We start from the raw sequence: 21210 nt of genomic DNA on the forward strand, positions 1-21210 counted from the left end.
TGATGGGAAAGTAAAGTTTTGCAACAGCATGCCTTTGGAATAGTGATGCTATAGAAAAGTAATTTAAAATCAGCATATTTTCATGCTAGGTTTGTAATGACAATGTACTGCAAATAGGGTGGCTTAAGACAACAAATATAGAGGCTGAAGAGATATGACTCAGCGGGTGAAGAGCACTTCTTGCTCTTGCAAGTTCAAATCCCAACACCCAGATCAAGGCTCAAAACTGTAACTCCAGTTCTAGGAGATCTGACAGCCTCTTCTGACCTTCGGGAACACAGAGAGCATGGTGCACAGGCGTACATGTAGTCAAAGTACTGAGTATAAATAAAATACAATATCTACAAAACATAGAAATATATTTACTCACAGTTCTGTAGGCATATGTTCTCCAATCTGCCTATCAGCGAGAACATATCCCCTATGACACCTGCAGAGAAATCTGTCTTTGCTGCTGCTGCTTTTGGTCACTTGCTGGTGGCCCTTGCCTTCCGTAGCTTGTAGCCTTATTACTTTAAGCTCTGCCCTGTCTTTACCTAGCATTCTCTCCCTGTGTTTTAATGCATGGTCATTTATAAAGAAGCCATTGTATTGATCAGAGCTCCACACACTGAAGAGTGACCTAATCTTAACTAATTGCATTTTTTTTAGTGACCTGCTTTCCAAATAAAGCCCCTGTCTGAAGGACTGAAGATTGTGAGTTCAGTCTGTGGTTTTGTGGTGATTCTATTCAACTCATAATATTGAGGAATATAAAAGTTGTTGGACAAATATCCCAAAACTACACAAGGTGTCAACTGCTGTCTTCTCAGTGGATATTCAATAGCCATGTAAATTGGGTGTCGGACAACTGGAAGAAAAGAATGGCCCTTGGATGTTTGTGTCATTTGGCTACTTCTCTTTGTGGGTTCTAACATCTCAGGGATGTCTGGAAATCTATATAAACACAGTTACATTTTGTGTGATTTTTGGTCTTTCTGACAAAACTCCATATGTGGGTCAGGATGTTCCTGAAGGTATACTGGGTTTTGGGTTTTGAAAAAACTGCCTCACAACAGCTGCCAAACCTCAATGGCTTTAGATCCACAAGTATTTATGTCACAATGATCAGCCTGCAGGTTGACTGCGGTTTGGCCGATCTCTGCTGAGCTTGGCAGAGCTGAGGGCCAGGTCTGTTCTTCATGTGCTAAAGCTGAAGAAGGAACAGCAGCCACCCAAAGCTGGTTCACTAGGTAGAGAGCAGCGACTCACCAGACTTGGTGCTCTGGGTCAGAATAAGTATCTTTATTACTGCTCACAGTCTGTTCTGCCAGTCAGACATCACATGACAAATTTGGTGGGTATTGTCAGTGTGACAAAATCTACACCTGTCTGGGAAGGAAATCTCATTGGGGGATTAGGGTGGCCTGTGGGTTAATTGAATTAGGAGGATACGCCCTAAATGTGGGACACACCATTTTAAGCGTTGGGCACTGGACTGAATGAAAGGAAGGAACAGTCTCTGCTCATGACCACGGATGTAATATGGCCAGCTGCCCCCTGACACCGATTTCTCGGAAATGGACCGGAGCCCAGAATTGTAAGCCCAAACAAACTGCTCCTCCCTTAAGTGTCTTGTGTCAGAACAGAATATCTTATTAAAGGGGGGGGGAGACAAGAGAGAGAGAGAGAGAGAGAGAGAGAGAGAGAGAGAGAGAGAGAGAGAGAGAGAGAGAGAAATTAGTGTAAAAAACAAGCAAGCATGACGGGCTGGGGTGGGAAGTACATAACTGAACAATCCAGTCTACCACAGATAATTTTATACAGGATTCTGTAGAGACCTTTCTATGGAGTAACTTTGCATGGAATAAGCTTTTTTTGTGTGTTTGTTTGTTTGTTTGTTTGTTTTTTCAAGACAGGGTTTCTCTGTGTAGCCCTGGCTGTCCTGGAACTCACTCTGTAGACCAGGCTGGCCTCAAACTCAGAAATCCGCCTGCCTCTGCCTCCTAAGTGCTAAGATTAAAGGCATGCGCCACCACTGCCCGGCCTATTTTGGTTTTGTTTTTTTCTTGGAATAAGCCTTTTTAAAAAAGGTATTCACCAAATGCTTGTTTCTTGACCCAAATTTTGGAAAATTATAGCTAAATTTGTTTTTCTCCCAAAATATCAGACTACTTCACAATGCTGGTTCAATTTCAAACTGTGCTTATTTCAAACTGTGGTTATCCTCCTACGGCTAACTGCTTGTTGGGCTGTTCCTTGCTTGCTTTCGACAGGATCTTCTTGCTTGATTCAGCCTAGGCATATGTAGAACACACTCTTTATCCCACCCTGGCCTTCAAAAAGAGGCCATTTTCCCACCTCGGCTATAGATGTTCCGTGTGTTAGGCTTTGTTTTATGGAACAACATGCTGAGCTCAGCACTTTGCCACCTCATTACCCAAAGTGCACCGGGCAGGCTGTGTGAGCCCCGCTGCTTCCTGGAGAGTGTGCTAACTATTTTCATACAGGAAGGAGATGTATGCAGTGTGCATAGCACTCCAAACAAACACACATGAACAAACGACTGTTTAGGGAAGCATCCCATCTCAAAGACCTTCTGGAAATATGCAGATCCCTGTGGCCTGACCTCTTCCTCCTCCTCCCTCTTCCTCTTTCTCCTCCTCTTATTCCTCCTCCTCCTCATCCTCTTTCCTCCCTTTACCTCACCCTCCTCTTTATGCTGCGTATACACTTTTTTCTTTTATTGAAACTAGAATATTTGATTATGGTTTCCTTTTCCCCCACTCCTCCGAGTTCTCCCCACTGTTCCTCCTATCCCAGACCATACCCTTTCTCTCTTTAGAAAACAAACAGCCATGTAAGGAATGATAACACTAAATGCGACACGCTACCTCGCCGATAAGGAGCATGTCATATTCAAGATTCTTCTGACAGCGTCTTTTATTGTTACAGCTCTTTTAGTTAGAAGGATGCAAGATGGAGAACAAAGGAAGGACCCCAAGCCCCAGAATGTACTGACTTATATACTATCAAAGAGACATGATCTGTCCTCATTGGCTTACAGAGTGGGGTCTCATTTACATATCCACTGATAGTACTATCAGCGGGAGAATTTGCGCCTACGCGTGCGCACAGCTGCAGACACCAAGGCCAAGAAGAACCAGGAACAGGAAGCCAGCGCCATCTTCTAATGGCGAGCGTATAGCTACTTCAGCAAACGCAGCATGGCTCCTAACAACTAAAAACAAAACAAAATATAATACGACAACTCAACAAGAAAAAGAACAGGAGAAAAAGCACCAGTAATTCCAACAGATACAGAGGTACATACTCAGGAATCCTGTAAAAAACCCCAAACCAACCAACCAACCAAAACCCACTGGGATATAACATTAGGGGACAACCTCCAAAGACACTTGATCTAGTTCTGCTCATTGGCCATTTTCTGCAGGGCACAGAGCCTACCCTTAAGAGTTTGTTTCCCCAGTGGGACTTCCTTGGGGGAAAAAACCCACTTTTTTTTATTTGCAAGTGGCTATCAACTGAAGGTAGCATCTGGATTAGGGATGGACACTTGTGTCCACCTTTCTCTTTAGTCTAGGACCCCATTTGATGCAGACCCATGTAGGCCTTGTGCATGCTGCCACAGTCTCTTGAGTTTCTACGCGGTCCAGCCCTGTTGTGCCTACAAGACCTTGATTCCTTTTGCTGTCCTCTGTCTCCTTGGCTCTTCCACTCTTTCTGCCTCCTCTTGCACAGAGTTCCGTGATCCCTGCCTGAGCAGGGAGAGATCTGATGAAGACATCCTTCCCCTTTAGGACTGTATGTTCCATGGTGCCTCCCTCTGAATGCTGTCTGGCTGTGGGTCTCTGCATTTTTTTTCTCCCCCATCTAATGCAGGAGGAAGCTTCTCTGATAATAGCCGAGCAAGACATGAGTATAACAGACTGTTTTTATTAGTCATTTTATTGCTCTGTTCTTTTAGCCAAGCAGTAGTAATTGGTTTTCCTCTGGGACCACGATCTATATAGTCTCAGTTTCTGTCACCAAAGCAGCATTGGGGGTAGGTTCCATCTTGTGGAGTGAACCTTAAATCAGATATTGGTTGGTTAATCCCACAAACTCTGTGCCGCTATACACCAACCAACCTGTCTTGTAGTCAGGTCATTCTTTTAGAACACCTGTTTTGTTTTGTTTTTTTGTTTTTTGTTTTTTGTTTTCTAGCTATAACTGCAAGTTCTATATTGAATAGTTATGGAGAGAGTGGAAAACCTTATCATGTTTCTGATTTAGTGGCAATACCTTGAGCTTATCTCCATTTTAGTTGCTGTATGGGCTTTTTGAAAACAGCCTTTAATATGTTGAAGTATACCATTTGCATCCCTAATTTCTCTAAAATAGGGTTTTTATTAATCAGATCAGAAAATGAGGTCAATGCAGTCGACTATACTAATATCCCTCAGCATCATCTCCACCTAACACTGCACTCCAGCCATACAGATGGCTCAGGGTTCTCCAAGCCCTGCTTGTCCCGACATCCACTTCTACATCCTCGGTCCAGCCAACTTCCTGTGCGTTCCCCTGCTGTCTTCTCTTTCATAACCCAGCACTGACGTCACCTTGACACCCTCCCTCTTCCTGGCAGTCATTGGTTCACTCTGTGCTCTGCACGCCTTTGTATCTGCCAACACCAGAGCTTGCATTTTTTATCTTTAATGCTTGATGAGCCAGTGCCCCCTGAGCTTCCAGGCTGCTGAAGATTGCCTTCCCTCTGCACATCTGCTGCAGGGTATTTGGTCCACAGTAGGTGTTTCTACAGGAATCCACTCTGGTTCTGCTGAGTGAGTGGCTTTCTGAGGACATGATGAATCTCAGGGGTCACTGGTTCCTATTTGGGAATCATCTCTTACATTGTCCTTGAGATCTTTGCAGTGTCCTCTAGGGCATAGCTTATATAATCTTCTTTCTAATTTATGTTGAAGTTAAACCCGTTCCCATTTCCAGGTTTATAGCATTTCTTACATAGTTGTTCACTCCTGATTCCTGGTTTTTGTCTTGTATGAAGTTCCCCTTTTTAGAACTTGTAAAATAATTAGGTCAGATTAGAGATAGATCTTCATTTATAGTATGTGTGGTTTGGGTGGGATTTCCTCACTGTTCAGTAAGTGTACACTGAAACTCTTGTTTAATTCATGTTTCCAAGGAAGAAAAAGTGAACAAGAATTGATCCCTTACTTACTTTGCAGTTCACGCACTTAGGTCCACTTCTCTCGGGACAATGCCCTCGACAGATTCTTAACCTTTCCTTGTTTATTAATTTGCCTCAGGCATAACCTTTGGCTCGTTCTGGCCATCGCATCTGTGTTTTGTGGCTGTTGCTCTTTGTGTGTGATTACCTATTTGTTTATTTGGGCATAGTCTCTTGGCTTTCTTACAGGTCTGTGGCACACATTTGGATTCGGCTCTGTGTCTTCCTATGTTTTTTGGGGGTGGGGGGGTGGGGGGGGTTGTTGTTGTTGTTAAGAAAAACTCACATTTCTGACCTGGGCTAATAGTGAATTTTGAATAGCCTTCCATTGTTTAAATGTGATTGTGAGAGAGGGGAAACACTTGTCATTTTGCTATATGTAATTTTCTGGAAGGAAGTGTCTGCCTAAAAGGTACATTTTGGTCTGTTCTGCAGTGGTCAGATTGGGTGTCGCTAAGCCCCCAGCATGTGTGCCTGTCATTGTTTCAGCTGTGTATTAGGAACCATGTCTTTGGGCTTTGGGGACTGGCCCTGTCTGGTTATATCTGCTTGCTCAAGGACTACAGTGTGTCACATGTGGGCCCGTACGTAGGCCTTGCAGCACAGTGCAGTTCACATTGGCTTGATACAATAGGGAGTCTCCACTAGCTCTGCCCTTGAATTCTGTCAGTGATGCTACAGTTTCACACAGAGGACACTATACTCAGAATTTAAAAAAACAAAAAAACAAAAAAAAACAAACAAACAAAAAAAACCTTGTCTGGGTCATAGCTTTAATGAGGGGAGGGTTTTCTGTGTTTTTGAAAAATGAACTGAATTTAGGTTGATATTGGCCATTCTGATTTAAATTGGAAAAAAAAAAAAGGAAAGAAACATTTAGATGAAAGATTTATCTCACGCTCCCTCAGAAGACACTATTAGGTATGCAATAGACCATAATTGCAGGAGACTCTTGTCCTGAGTGTATCGATGTTAGGAAAGTCAACATTAAATGAATGAAGGGCTTTTAAGAAGCCCATTATAAGCACTTACCCGGAAAATGCTGTTCCTATTAGAGACGGCGTCAGGGGCTCTGCTTCCTCACCGGATCGTGAAGGCTGCTGTGTGGTGTTCCCTGCAAGCCCTTTCTTAGCATCCAGTGTGGACCTCTTCCTGTTTTATCTGGTGCTGTCTTTCCAGATGAAATGAGCACATCTGTCTTGTTTTAAGAATCATTCTAAAATAAAATAGATGGAAAAACCAACCAAATTGGCGTATTTTAATTTATCTAATAGAATATTGAGGGTGGGGAAGGATAGGACTTGGGCTTAATTAGTTCTAACCAGAACAAGAGCGCCAGATGTCAGTTCTTAGATTGTTTTCTTGTCCCCCCCTTGCCTATTTTTATCAATATTTTTTCTTCTTGAGTCAAATATTAGTGTCTGGCTCAGTTTTCAATATAAAAATTTTTCCAATTAGGTTGTTACAGCTTCATATTTATTCATGAGAAGAAATCTAATGAACAGAGATCATAACATATTGGCGCCTTGTAGAAGAGAACTTTAAAATAGACCCAGACAGGAGGGAGAGCCTAGGGTTTGAATCAATTCAAGACTCTGAAGGAAACTGAAAGGACTCTATATCACCATCAACATTTTTATTATATATATATATATATATATATATATATATATATATATATAATATTTATACATTTTTACACATTATATGTAATATTTATACATACCAAACACATTTAAAGTTTACCCTGTGTTGACCTCTTAACACCAAGTCTGGATTAATGTGATCTCTTGCTTAAATAACTTGTCTGAAATGGTACCAATTGTAGTACCATATACTTAGGGAAAGTCAAAGGCAGCCAAGGTGGTGTTTGGCCTGAAAGCAGCTTATGGTTTGGACTGTGGAAGCTAAGGGAAGAAAGAGGTTTGTCGCACATATGATGCAATGCCCTGAGGTAGAGGATAGCAGGTGACGTGCACACAAGGAAGTCTTGTGCTAGATCTGGTCTGGAGAAACAAGGTAACCTCAGGCCCAGGAAAGGAATGAAGAAAAATTGAGAAAAGCCAGGTTCAAACCATAATGTGGGATAGAGCTATCTGGAGCTGGTGGTTCAGTTCCTGCCTTTGCAGATTCCTGGATGAACATAAAGTACCTCAGCTCACTGTAGTTTGGCCTCCATGTCCACTGCTCTTTGGACTCATTTCTAGCTGATAAGGCTGGTTACGCTTGTCTTGCCTGCATGGTCTTTGCTTGAAACATCGGCCATTGTAGACCCTATGTTACATTTTTTGGCACATCTCCCATTACAGCAAGGTTGGTTCCTAGTCCTAACCTCCTATTCATCTGGGTGCCCCTCGTCTCTCTACTGTCACAGTGCTACCTACCCTGTGTGCTTTGTTATGTTACCGTCATCAATCTTGAGCCTTTATGTGGTAAATCATGAGGGTTATTTTTTTGACAGCTCAAAATTGCCAAGATCCACCAGCAGTTTGCCCCCGTTTCTTTTCCCCACGGGATTCATTTTTTATTTTTATTTATTATTATTATTATTATTTTTTTTTTGATGTTACAGCTTGTGCCAAGCTTCCCGGGTGATCTCATAATACTGTTTTTTTTTTTTTTTCTTTTTTCCTTTTTATTTCTTTTGCCCTAATGACAACCATATGCTGCAAATTTCTTATTTTCCCTCCGGCTTCTACTGTCCTCGTGTGCCTTCATTGTAACCAAGTGCACCAAAAGACTAGAAAATGTCTCCAGTTGACCACCCACAGGTCCTTAGAAGCCATACTGAATCTCCTCATACACTACCCCCCACGCAGGGGGCCCCTCTTCCTGTACAGAGAATAGTAACTGTGTTGTCACAGTCCACCTGTTCCCTGAAGCAGAAACATGGCGGCCTTCATTCCTCCCTCTCCTCTCTTCTCTATATCGAATAGACCGCCTAATCTCAGTTTGCCTGACTCTTAAGTGTTCCTTGAATTCATTCCCCTTTCTGTACTAGTTTTCAACCTTGCTCTCTTTAACCAAATTTAACCCTAAGTTCTGACAAGTCCACAACAGTCTTCATTGTTTGGGGTCACTGTCATATCACGATTCTGCCACTGACCTGAGAAAGAATCCTACCTATGACTTTCTTTGGTTCATATCAGGGATGAGAGAGTCAGTGTTTCCATGAATAGCCATTGGAGTATTTGCTCATGGCATAGCTGCTGCAAATACAGCCAGTGGGGCTCACTTAGAGCTGGCTAGCAACAGCCTCAAAGAGAGGAAATTGCCCGATGCCTGGAGGGGGCGGGGCCTGGAATGATGGGTGGGTCTTTAGCATGACAAACAAGATCTTTCTTCCATCTCCTGTATCCCTCCCATGCCTCTCTCTTCAGTCTCACACTGCCCGTGCTGCACACTCGGCTCTGGGCAGCAGGAAGTTCCTCTCTTGCTTGGGTTCAAGCGGAACCACTTCCCTGTAGCTGTCTTGGGAAGCCCACGGTAGCACCCACATCCTTAGTGTGTGAAATGAAGGTGTCAGATGGCTTAGTAAGGCTGAGTGGTTTGTTTGTTCTTTTAATGTTAACGGCTTTGGGGTTTAAAGAGACGATGACTTAGCAATTAGAATGTGCTATTGTTGAAGAAAACTGAGTTTGATTCTTACTGTGCACAGAAGGCAGCTCCCAGCTGCCTCTGATTCCAGCCACAGGGTGATTGATCTGAGCCCTCTGGCCTCTGGGAGTATCTGTACTTTTGTGCATGTATTCACACACAGACACATACATGTAACTAAATATAATTTCAAAACATTAAGGCTTTTAATGGGCAAAAATTGCATTTTTATCATGTCCAACCTGACACATTGTGTGCTATGTACATCTTGGGATGCTAATTTTGAGTGTTTGTTCTTTCTGTAGTCCCTTGTGGCACCCATGTCCCCTCTGAAACAGTAGATTCTCATAATGTTGCAGTTCTGTATGCCTCACATAAGACAGTGGATCCCATTAGAACAAATCTAATGCCTCACTTAGCTTGAACTCAAAAATAATAGTGCCTTTCCAATAGTGTATGTTGTGTATGGAATTGTACTGAATTGAAATAAAGACAGAGACTGTTTTGTTTGGTTTTTTGTTTGTTTGTTTGTTTGTTTGTTTGTTTTTTGAGACAGTTTCTCTGTATAGCCCGGGCTGTCCTGGAACTCACTCTGTAGACCAGGCTGTCCTCGAACTCAGAGATCCGCCTGCCTCTGCCTCTGGGATTAAAGGCGCTGTGTCACCACTGCCACCACTGCCTATTATGTTTTGTAAATGTACTTTTCTTTCTTTACTTTTAAATTTGATCAGTGAACATACACAACATTGTGTGACTGCAAAAGCACTGTCAGTAACTGAACTTGTTGAAACTGCTGCTGAGTGCACCTGGAGAATTTTGAGCAAGAACTAGCGTGATGAAAGTGGTATTTAGGGAAGATTGCTCCATAAATAAGCTTTTATTACTGGTTTAAGCCGCCACAGCAAGGGTAGTTGAGAATGTCTGGCTAGAGAGAGGCTGAGCAAATGCCGAAAGGTACAGCTTCCAGAGTGGTTTCCTCTGGCCTTTCATTTCCACACTTGCTCAAGTTAATGAAGGTAAAAGAAAATGCCCAAGTTATTCTTACTTTTGAACAAAGCATATTTCTATAAAACACCCAGCTTAATCCATCTTCATACTACCCGTGATAACTATTTATAAAGAATTATGGGGAAAAAGAGATTGTGTGTTTGTTATTTTAAAAAATAAATTTATAAAAGCAGCACGTGTGGCACTAGCCCAGTCTTCTAGTCCGTGAAGTTTTTGTTTTGATATTACTATTAATTATGAGGAATGCATTCCAGTTTGGTTTCCCATCCCTGGTCTGCTTTGTGGCTTAGCATTCGAATTGTAGTGTTGTGGGTTTGCCTGGCTCCCAATTCATTTGCATTTTGTACTTAACTCATGTGACTGTTTCCTGGTTAAAGTTTATCCTTCGTTTGTTTTGGACCGTGTCACTCTGCTTTATTCTGCATATTATTAGCCATTATAAACATCTCAACTGATAGTTGCTTTATTTTTTTTTTTAATTGCAGGAATATGACTCACTGATTTAAAAGGACGTTTCTAAATACTTTGCACTTTTAGCTGTGTATTATGGATACTAAGGAAGAGAAGAAGGAACAGAAGGAACGGAAACAGAGTTATTTTGCTCGGTAAGCATTTATTTTGCAACATTGTAGCACTGCAGTACTTTTAAGACTGGGACCTGGAGAATTACTTGGCCCTTTGTGTTCTGTGTTCAGCAATAGAGCCAGTGACTAACAAAAGTTCAATATCTTCCACTTTGTCCTTTGTAAATGATCCTTTTTCTACTTTTGATGGTTCTCTGGGGCTACAACCTCTCAGAGGGTATAGCAGGCTGGTGCTGACCTGCAGGATGCTTGGCCTTTTGTTTTAACCCTAGGCTCTTAGCTCCTGCTGGCCTGGAACAAACTTGGCTGAGCGCTAATTTAAAACCTGACATATTTAAGTCTTTATGGAGAATCGCTACTAAGAAGCATATATTTTGTAGATAGACCAGATGAAGAGGATGTCACTGGAGTCTGCATCTTTGGCTTGTCACAGGCTCAAGCAGCTGTTTGGCTGCCACTAATCATAATTAAGTGATCGATAATGCTGTTGTCCACTCAGAGTGAGCCTAGGAGGTTTCAAGTAGACATGATGGACTCCTTAATTGGTATGGTATACTTAAGAACTGAATTTAGCCTCATTCAGTCCCCAACCCGAAATCTGTGCTTGTAAAGATGTATTTCCTATTCACTAAAATACAAGCCTTTGAACTAAAACCAAAGGAGTTTTTTTTTTTTTTTTTTGGTCAATATATTTATCCAGAAATTAAGCTGTGTTTTAGACTCTTAATGGGATAAAAGCAATAGATGGGTGACTTACAGTGCATGAGTGCTTTAACTGTATAAGTCCTGGACATAGGTTATTTTATCTTCATTTTACAAACAAGGCATATAAGACTCAAAATGTTTCATCTACTTCCTGCAGCTCCAGAGTCAGTATTCAAACATAGGCTGTCTCCAAAGGGCCTTCCCCAGTCAGAAGAAAAAAATCACAAATCCGGCACTCAGGAAAGCAAGAATTGAAGTATTTACTGTAGCAGAGCAGTTCATGCTCTTAGGACTAGAGTAACAGAATAGGGGAAGGAAGAGATCAGCCATGTGATGCATGAGCCATTAGGAAAATAGTACATTCTTGTAAGGACTGAACTCTCTGTTGTGACATGACTGGCTATTTCCTTGTAGATGTGTGGACTATTAGAGAAATCCTGTCTCCTTCAGTCACACGTTTCACACCTAAGAAACTGACACTGATGTGGGATGCCACTTAGTGTATAGTGTTTATGTGTGTGCACACACATGTTCGTTCATGTGGTGTGTGTATTACTTCTGTCTTGCGAATAGATTTATTTATTTGGTGAGTATCACAGTTAACCCAGACTGCTGTCTTCATAAAACAGATACTGTGTGCTGCCCTGTTGAAACCATTTTCATTTCCCCACTCTTCTTGGCACCTTTTTAACTACTTAGTAGATTCTTAGACTCAATTTCTCAATTCAAGACTATGATATAAATGAAATCATAGACCATATAACCTTTGGCAATTAGATTAATTTTCCCCTCTGTGACTCACTTGTGATCTATCCAAGTTGTTGCATGTATTGGTTACCAATAATTTATTCCTTTTTGCTAAATGATTTTGTTCCACAGATAGACGGATGCTAGCTTTTTAGTCATTTTTCCATTGAAGAACATTTTTTTTTTTTTTCCTGGTTTGGGCTGTTTATAAACAAAGCTGCTTATTACCACCAGTATGCAAACTTTGTGTGAACACAAGTTTTCATTTTTCTAGGTTAAATACTCAATTGTTGGGTCAATGATAAATTAACATTTTACATTATAAGACACTGCCAGTCTTTCCAGAATGAATGGTTGTATCACATGACATTCCCACCAGCCATATGTGAGAGATGCTGTTTGCAGTGTCACTAGCATTTGATTGTGTCAGCACTTACGTTAGCCATTTCAAGGAGTGTACAGTAAGAGTTCATTGCAGTTTTAATTAATACCTGGTGAACACTATGTGTATATACGAGTGTCTGTTCATGTGTATACTGCCACCTCTAGCTCTTCAGTGAAATTTATCTACATGGCTTTTACACATCAATTTTTGATTGAATCTCCTGGCTTTTCCTGTTGAATTTGGGGGAGGTTTTATACATTTTATGTATAGTCTTTTATGGGATGGACAGTTTGCAAACACTCTGGTGCAACCAGTAGCTTGAGGGTTTTTTTTTTTTTTTTTTTTTTTTTTTCTGTTTTTTGTTTTGTTTTGTTTTCCTTTTATTAGAGCAAAAGTTTAAAATTTTGTTCTGGTTCAGTTTATCAGTTTCTGCTTTTGTGAATGTGCTTTAGGTGTCAAAGGTGCCATTTCTATTCCTGTCCTAGATTCTAAAGATATTTTTTTTTGCTTTATTTTCTAAAGGTTTTTAAATAATATTTTGTTTTATATTTAAGGTTTTGTTTCATTCTGAGCTGAATTTTGTATGCTATGTAGAATTCAATCCAAAGTTCTTGGGTTCCTGGCCCTTCTTTTTCTCTTCTCTCTACTGGTGCCCTGTGGAGACAGTTCTACAAGTGCTTTCCTAGTCTGGCTACAAAGGGATCGCCACATCCCAATAGTAACCTGGCTGATGATGAACAACCTGCCTCATGTTACTTTCTTGTCCTTTAACTGTGAAGGGTGCCCCTTAGAAGCACGCAGACCCATAGGGAAAAAGCTTTTCAGCCCATAAGCATCCACTCATTTGTGATGTGCACCTTGTTCTCTTCTGAAAGACAGTCAGAGGAAAGCATGCCGGGAAATGCTTTTGTGTGTGGCAGTTTCCCAAGTAGACCAAGGTGAAGACCCATCAGTGGGGCCTGAAGACACATTCATAGATTGGACCCTAGGTAATGTAGAGAGCAAGGCAAAGGAGAGAGAGAAAGCAGAGGGAGCGAGAGAGAAAAGATGGAGACAGACGAAGAGAAGAGGAAAGGAAGGGAGGGGAGAGCGAAAGAGATCACCTTGTAGTTTAGCTATACAATGAAAGCCAGAAATTGTGACATTTTTAAACAGCAAAAAGCAAAACAGCAAAAAAAGCCCCTACAAAATTTAAACCCCTCCCCCCCAGAAAAGAAAACAAAAGAAAAGAAAAATGAATAGAGAAATAGAAAGGAGTCCCCAGAGTCTAAATGTTTTCAAATGCTTCCTGATGAAACTGGGGTTGGTGTAAGGAGGAATTGCCCAATGGAACTGGCTTGAGAGCCAGTTTCTGGCCACAGGGGTGGATTTTTCTGGGGCAGTGTACTTAAGGGCAGTTCAAGCAAGTCCAAGCAATCTCTGGAGAAACACAAAGTCAGGCCAAGGGCAAGGCCACATTGATGCAATCCCATTCGTTCTCTAAAATCAATTGCATACTTTTCCTTAAACCTCCTCTGTGCTCAGAGAAGAGTAGAGGCAAGGCTTCTGCTCTGCCCACCACCACTGTTTATATCTGAGGGCCCCAAACTTGGCCTTTCAAACCATTCTCCTTCTTTCTAGTTAGTAAATAGTCATTGGGTTTCTTTGGTGCTATTTTATCATATGGTTTCACAAGCATCGTATGACTTTGTTTGGTAAATACTCTTTTACCAAACCTCTCCTTCACTGATGTGCCTTTCACTTACAGCAAGGTTAAATTTAAGAGTCAGACTGTAAACGGGCATAATGCCACGAGCTTGGATTCCTAGCTCCTGAGAGTCTGAGGAGACTGGAGTACACCAAGGAAGGACGGTCTCAAGTTCAACAGGGACTTGGACTCAGTAGTGGATCCCAGAATAGCTTTGGTAAATCTTTAAAAAGTTATAGTTGAATAATCCTGTATTGAATTAGTTATTTGAAATCTAGTTGTATAGCTCTTAAGTGGGACAGTGGATTCCCACTGGGTGGATTTGCTCTGCTTAAGTCCTGGTGAGCTTTTAGGATGTCCTGACCTTGGCCACCTGGTTTTAGGAGCTTCCATAGAGTTGTTGTTTACTGAGTTTGGATGACTCTTGGGACCTTTCCTCACATCTTTGCAGACTCAATTATCCATGCATTTATTCGCCCCTTAATCCTTAACAAGTCATGAAAAAGCAAATGAAAACCATGGTCATGCGCTCAGGTTGCAGAGGCAGCAGGGCCTGAGCTGTCTGTCTGCATAGCAGTTTCCCAGTCAGACAAGGTTGATAAAAGTGAGATTCAGTCTCAGGAAGGGAGGGAGGGAGGGAGGGAGGGAGGGGAAGAAAAAAAAGCAAAAAAGAACCTCAAAACATCAACAACAGAAATAAACAAAACTCACCAAATGAAGAAAATAAATATTAAATCAGTTTATTCCTTGTACTGCCGTCCTCTGGGGTGATATTTAAGTATGTGAGTCTGCTTACCTGCCTTTCCATTGTTGTTAAAATGCAGGTATTTCTTAGTTTCATGCCAAATGGGCTCCTCCGCTCCCATGTTTATTTGATATTGTTTGCACCTTGTGATTTTCATGTGTGCTCCTGTGTGTATGTGTGTACATATGTGCCTGTGCATGTATGTGTGTGTGTGTGATGTGTGTGGTATGTGTGTGTATGTGTTTCACGTTTGTGTGTGTTGTGTTGTGTGTGGTATTTGTGTGTGTGTGCTATGTTGTATGTCTATAGTAGTGTGTTTGTGTGATATATGTGTGTTGCATGTGTGCGCGTGCTTGTGTGTGTTTGTGTGTGTGTGTTTGTATGTGTGTATGTGAGTGTGCTATTAAGGATTGTTCCCAGGGTCTCCAGTATTCTAAACATGCACACTACTACTAGAGTATACCTCAAGCCCATCTTTAAATGTTTTGTCAGGACTGATGACCTGAATTTCGTCCCTGAGAACCATGATAGGAAGAGAGACTGCATACCTTCCATAGTTTGTTCTCTTGCCTCCTGACAAGTGCTGAGGCATGCACCTGCCCATACCCATACTCAGAAAAATAAAAAGTGGAAACGTTTTTTACGTTGTTTGAAAATATAACGTTTCAGGATCAAGTGTTACTTGGTGATGTTAAACCAAGTGGTATGTTTTGGGGGGTTCCTGGACATTCTGGGAGATTCCAGGAGGACTGTGGGAAGACTACAGGAGGGTTCCAGGAGGTTACTTTTTACCTCTACAGGGTCTGGGAGGCCTGGCAAACAGACCCTGAGTGACTAAGCTCTACACAGCTGTTGCCTTCCCCAGACTTGCTGGCTCCCTGCCTCCTCTCTGCTTATCACCAAAAGCAGAACTGCTCTTCCCATCCACTCTCTTCTCTTAACCTGCCCCTGTCAGGGCCAGCAGTACCATCCCAACCCCCTCTGTCAGCAGCTGCAATGATAAAGGATGCAGAGTACAGAGCACACTTGAGCACCCATTCCCACTCCTGATAACTAAGGCTGCACTCCCATGGCCAGCCTCTGTCCCAGCCTTTGCAATCCCGAGCCTCTCAGTTACCGATGTGACAGTCACTTCAGGAAACAGCCCCAGACAAGTCCTCGAAATGTCCTCTACATTTCTCCAGTTGCTGAACATGAATATTACATTGTAAAGTTTTTATTGTATCATTTCTTATAATGACTGAGCCATCTCTCCAGCTAGGCATAGTGGTAACACACCTTTAATCCCAGCACTCAGGAGGTGGAGGCAGAGGCAGAGGGGCAGAGGGGCAGAGGCAGATAGATCTGTGAGTTTGAGGTCTACATAGTAAGTTCCAGGACAGTCAGAGCTACACGGTGAGACTTTATCTTGAAAATAAACAAGCAAATATACATAATATATATTCACTTCTTTCTTAAGAAACTTTCCCATTCCAATAGAGAGAAACCAAGGCAGCTGTGTAGAGAGGAAGGCTGCCCAGTGCAGTAAGTGAATGCTTAGTTAATTCCAGGCCTTCTTCCGATGGCTGCCTACACTTCGATCCTCAGTGTGTCCTCATCCCCATAGGCTGGTTTTATCTGGTGAGCTGCTCCTGTTGTTGAGATCAGGGAGGGAACTCTTATATAATAAACCAAATTAGAATCACAAGCTTCCCAGATACACTTAGGTAGTACACTTAGGGAGTAGAAAAGTATAAAGTAGAATTGTATAGTTGAAAGGGCCTTAAGAAATCTGAATTTCACATGTATTTAACAGTTGGACCCTAAGCCCATGAGGCAAAAGAATTAATGATATACTGCTGGCCTAACCCAAGGATACTTTATAGTCAGTGACTGGTAATCAAAGTCACTGTTATATATTAGGGAGGCATGCCTGAGTTGCAGACTCCCTGCACTACCAGAAGATGTTGAGGTGTCGCGCCCAACTCGTCCAGCAAGGAAGAGGCGAACAACCACAACCGGATCCTTCTCAACAGCCTTTATTGTAGAAGCGCTCTTTTAGTTTTCAGGGAGAGACCCCGAATGTCCAGGGCGAGCTGCTTATATACCCTCAGCCCTGGGGGGGGGGGGGGGAGGAAGCGCGTGGAGGTGCACGATTGGTCAGATTGCAGTGCCTCATAACATACCATATTTGCATACCCCGCCCGGGAGGGGGTGATTGGTCAGGATCATGGTACCCTATTGGTACCTCATTAGCATACCCCGTTTGGGAGGGGCTGCCGTCAAACTGAGTTGCGCATGCGCAGTGCACTGGTAGCTGATACCAGAGGCCTAGGCCGGTGCCATCTTGGCCAGCCGAGTTGGGGCAGCGGCCTACATTGAGGTACCACCATTTTTCCCCAGGATGCAGTGTAACTATTACCCTCCATGCCTTGATGTAAGAAAGGCTTGTGAAAATGTCCTTATACAAACATCTGAAAATACAAATCTTCATCCCTGAATGGGATTTGGCTCTTACATAAATTGGGACCTAAAGATGTTGATATCAGGTAAGCAAAAAAAAACAACATCTGAGCCCACCACTGCCTCTTCCCATCCAGAGCTTATGCTCCACACCCTGCTCAAAGCCATGGAGCACCTTTGGATGAAAAGCATCTTGTAGAACACAGCTTCTTAAACTGTAGGCACAATCCTGATGAGGTGCGGCTAAATGTGAGAGTCTTAAAAAACTTGGCACCAAGAAAAGGTTTCTCGACTTAGAACGACTGAAATGTAACTACAAATCAAACATAAAGTGAGTTCTGGGGAGTTTTGAGTGGCTTGACCGGGCTCCATTACACAGCTTCCTGACAGCCTTGGATGCAAATACATACACATGGGTGTGTGCTGTGGTGCCACTCAGTGCTGGGCAATGTTACCTAAAATACCTCAGCGCCTGTTTGGGACTGCAGTATGTTGTGAACTGCGGTGTGTTTGCTGTATATACAAGTGCTCTGCTTTTGGAGAAACACAGTTTAATTATAGAAAACAAAGACTACAGTATTTCTCTACTCTTATTCCTTATCGTGTAAGTATCAAGTTAGTATGTCCGGGTTATACTGTGTTATAATGCTTGGTGTTTAAAAGTATTTTTTATTATCACTTATTTATTTATGTATATATGTATATATCTCCATATGAATGAAGAGGACAGAGGGATGTCAGGTCCCCTGGAGGTGGAGTTGCAGGCAGTTGTGAGCTGCCAGATGTGGGTGCTAGGAATTGAACTCAGGTCCTCTGCAAGAACGGTATGTGTTCTTAACCACTGAGTCATCACTCCAAACCATAATGCTTGATTTTTTTTTTTAATTGCAGTTTAAATTGCTGAGCTGAGTTTAACTTAAAAAAAAATTACGTTGATCTAAACTTTGGATTTGGAAAGAATGTACAATATAATAGTTTCTGCAATGGCCTTAAACATACCTGTACCCTTTGTGTTATGTGTTTATGGAGGGACATTCTCAGCTTTGACAATTATAAAATTAAAATGTGGATCTTTTCTGAAGAACATTGGACATGCTAAATGTCCCAATTATCAGCTAAGATTCATAAAACAATAATTCATAAAATAATAAATTATTTATTCATAAAATAATAAAATTCTCATTAATATACAATGTTGCCTTTCTCTTTAATAAATGATAAAATTATACATATGCCAAAATTATTTTAAAAGTGAATGGATGATTTATTACCAGGAAATGTTTAATCTATATTTGTGTTTTATAATACCTGTACATCTAGGGTCACGTACAAGTTTCTCGGGTAAAACTGATAATCTTGTACGTAGGAAAAGTTTGAAGAGTTCTTTTGTAGGTTACCTCAGGCTATGTGACTTGCTGTTCCTCATATTGTGGGTGGAAGAGACATCCATGGGGAATCCTGGCAGCTTAAAACTAACTTATTGAATATTAGAATGGAAAAAAAATTCACTCTGGGTTCTAGAACTTCACGTTGTTTATACAAGACCTTTGTAAAGTATTTGGTTTGTGCTCTGAAGATATCCTGTACTCTGTTTAATCAAGTAAATCCATCTGTTATATTGTTGCCATTTGCTTATTAACCAACCAAGGTGGTAGGAAACACAGTCTGCATATGTCACCTCTGTGACAGGATTTTTAATTCAGTCTTCTTCAGAGTGACTGGTTTCTCTTAATATACACGAATACAGAAATATATGGAATACAGAAGTCTTACTTACTCTTGAGGTTGGGTACAGACCCTTAGCTTGATATCACCTGGATAGTTCTAACTGGTTATGCTGCCATGTTGGGTGAGGACAAAGAGGCATGCTCTTCCTCCCTGCTTGTTCAGAGCATTATCTGATTCTAGAAAGAGCCCATCATGTGGGCCGAGTGTTGCCGTGTGAACTGTTGCCCTTTTAAACTTAAGTCTGTAGACTGTTTTATCCTGCTGGCCATCGTTTGACTGTCCACTTGAAGTTTTAGGAGAGACTAATTACCAGTTGGACTCAGATATTACTTCAGGTCACAGGTTTTCACTGTATTGATACTTGAAAAGCAAATGACCCAATTTTAAGAAGGTAGTCCCTGTTAAGTTCATACTTCTTACTAGTTCATTTTCCCCTGTCAGCTTCGCTGTGCTTGCTGCTCCCACAAGATAATGGTGTGTGTGAACACTGACTGGTACTTTACAAAGTACCTTTACAAACATTTGCTTTCTGTACACATTGATCTTATGGGTAGCCGGACTACACATGATGAATCTTGTTCAGGTTGCCTGTTGGGTAGCATGCTTGGAGTGACCCACAGCTCTGCCTAAGGGGTCTGGAATATATTCTGCATAGTTCTGGTTTGTTTATGGTTTATAGTTCATCTCCTCTCAACATGCCACCTTGCAAAAAACTCTGTAACGGCTCCTTCCATGAGCTGACACAGTCTTTGGCACATAACCAGTGTTAAATATTTAGTGACTGTGTGAAAGACAGAATATGTCAAACATCATCTGAAATATAGACTATAAATGGCTAGTGAACCTTAATTTTTATCACCATAAGAGTTACCGCACTTAGTGATTTTATTAATCTTAAAACTATTAAGACTATTTCAAAAGCATTGCTTTCTTTGGCTGGTTTACTAATCAAACTTTTGTGTGCACCGTGCTGTTGTTTAAATCTTTTTTTTCCCCTATCAAACCAGGCAGCTCTTAAGGGAATATTTACACATTACTACTAGTCATTACTGGGAAAAACAAGTTTGACCTGCTAATGTTTCCAGGAAATCATTAACTTTTTTTCTAGTGATTAAAAAGGAACTTGTGAATACTTAGCCATTAGCAGTTAGAATCATGTGTTTTGCTTCCCTTTAAGGAGCAGGTTGAGCAATTTGATTGAATTCCAAGTACCGTTTTGCTTTTTAAGCTGTAGGTTACAACCCACTGTGGAGGTGGGTTATGAGTTCCATTCAGTAGATAGAAGCAGCAGTTAAATCTTTAATTGACACATAATCATATATATGTATGAGATATAGGGTGATATTTCTGTGCAGGTACATAACATGTAATGATCAGATCAAAGAAACTGACATGTTTATAACCACGAACATTTATTGTATTTATTTCTTTGTGTTCAAAACCTTCTCTGTTATCTACCTGACTGGTTCTCTTGGAGCCCAGGCTGTCTTGAAGCTCCTGGATCGTTGAGGATTGCCTTGAACTTCCAGTCATTCTGTCTCAGATTCCCAAATGCTAGGATTACAGGAATGCTCTACCACTTTGGCTGGACCTAAGCTTTTGAGAGGCTTCTGTGCTGGTTTCCATACTGGTTGCACAACCCATCAGTCCTACCAGCTGTGTGTGAGAATTTTCTGTCTTCCATCCTCCCCACTCAAAGTGTGATCGCATGCCATCTCGTGGTTTTTTAAATTTCATTTTCCCGATGCTTAATGATGTTGAACATTTGTATTTGTGTGTTCTTTGCTTTATTTTTATTTACTTGCATCGTGTTTGATGATACGAATCATTATGCTCGTCATCATGCTGTTGGTAGGTGCCTTCACATGTTGAGTCATCTGAAGAGACCCATTTTTATATATTTGTTGGTCATTATACATCGGATTTAAGGAGATGCCTATTGAGATTATTTCTCATTTTTTAACCAGATTAACAGACTAGGACAGAATGGTTTAGAGTGTGCAACCTGGATAAAGTAGAAATAGTAGAGTCTGTTATATAGTGTCAAACAGCTTGTGAAAACTTTTTCATACGTATTTTAAGTACACACACTAAATAATTTTTATTGTGTACCATGCTTTAAAATTTTCACATCGTTCTGGCTAGTATCTTGGGAATAATTTTGTTTTACACCATTGAGTGCCTTTGAAATTATTTATCTAATGGGTATTAACGTTTGCATCTTCTAAGAGTGTTTTCCCACACTGCAGCATCGTGGCTCCATACTAAGGTTAGCTAAGGGTTAACAACATGTGTGTTTAGCCTGAAATCCCAGGTGAGTCTGGATGCTCCACCTCCTAGAAGATGAGTAAA

General features: G+C 41.3%; 1 protein-coding gene across 2 annotated transcripts in view; it reads left to right on the forward strand.

Annotated features, from left to right (window-relative positions):
* Ncoa7 (nuclear receptor coactivator 7) overlaps positions 1 to 21210 on the forward strand; it is a 141570-nt gene that overhangs the window by 10555 nt on the left and 109805 nt on the right. For both annotated transcript variants that reach the window (XM_076927925.1, XM_076927924.1), the window contains exon 2: positions 10321 to 10440. In XM_076927925.1, the coding sequence (XP_076784040.1) occupies positions 10382 to 10440 (59 nt within the window). In that variant the 5' untranslated portion in view covers positions 10321 to 10381. The remainder of the gene's footprint in view (positions 1 to 10320; positions 10441 to 21210) is intronic.

This window comes from Arvicanthis niloticus, chromosome 30 (assembly GCF_011762505.2).
Source record: "Arvicanthis niloticus isolate mArvNil1 chromosome 30, mArvNil1.pat.X, whole genome shotgun sequence".
NCBI lineage: Eukaryota > Metazoa > Chordata > Mammalia > Rodentia > Muridae > Arvicanthis > Arvicanthis niloticus.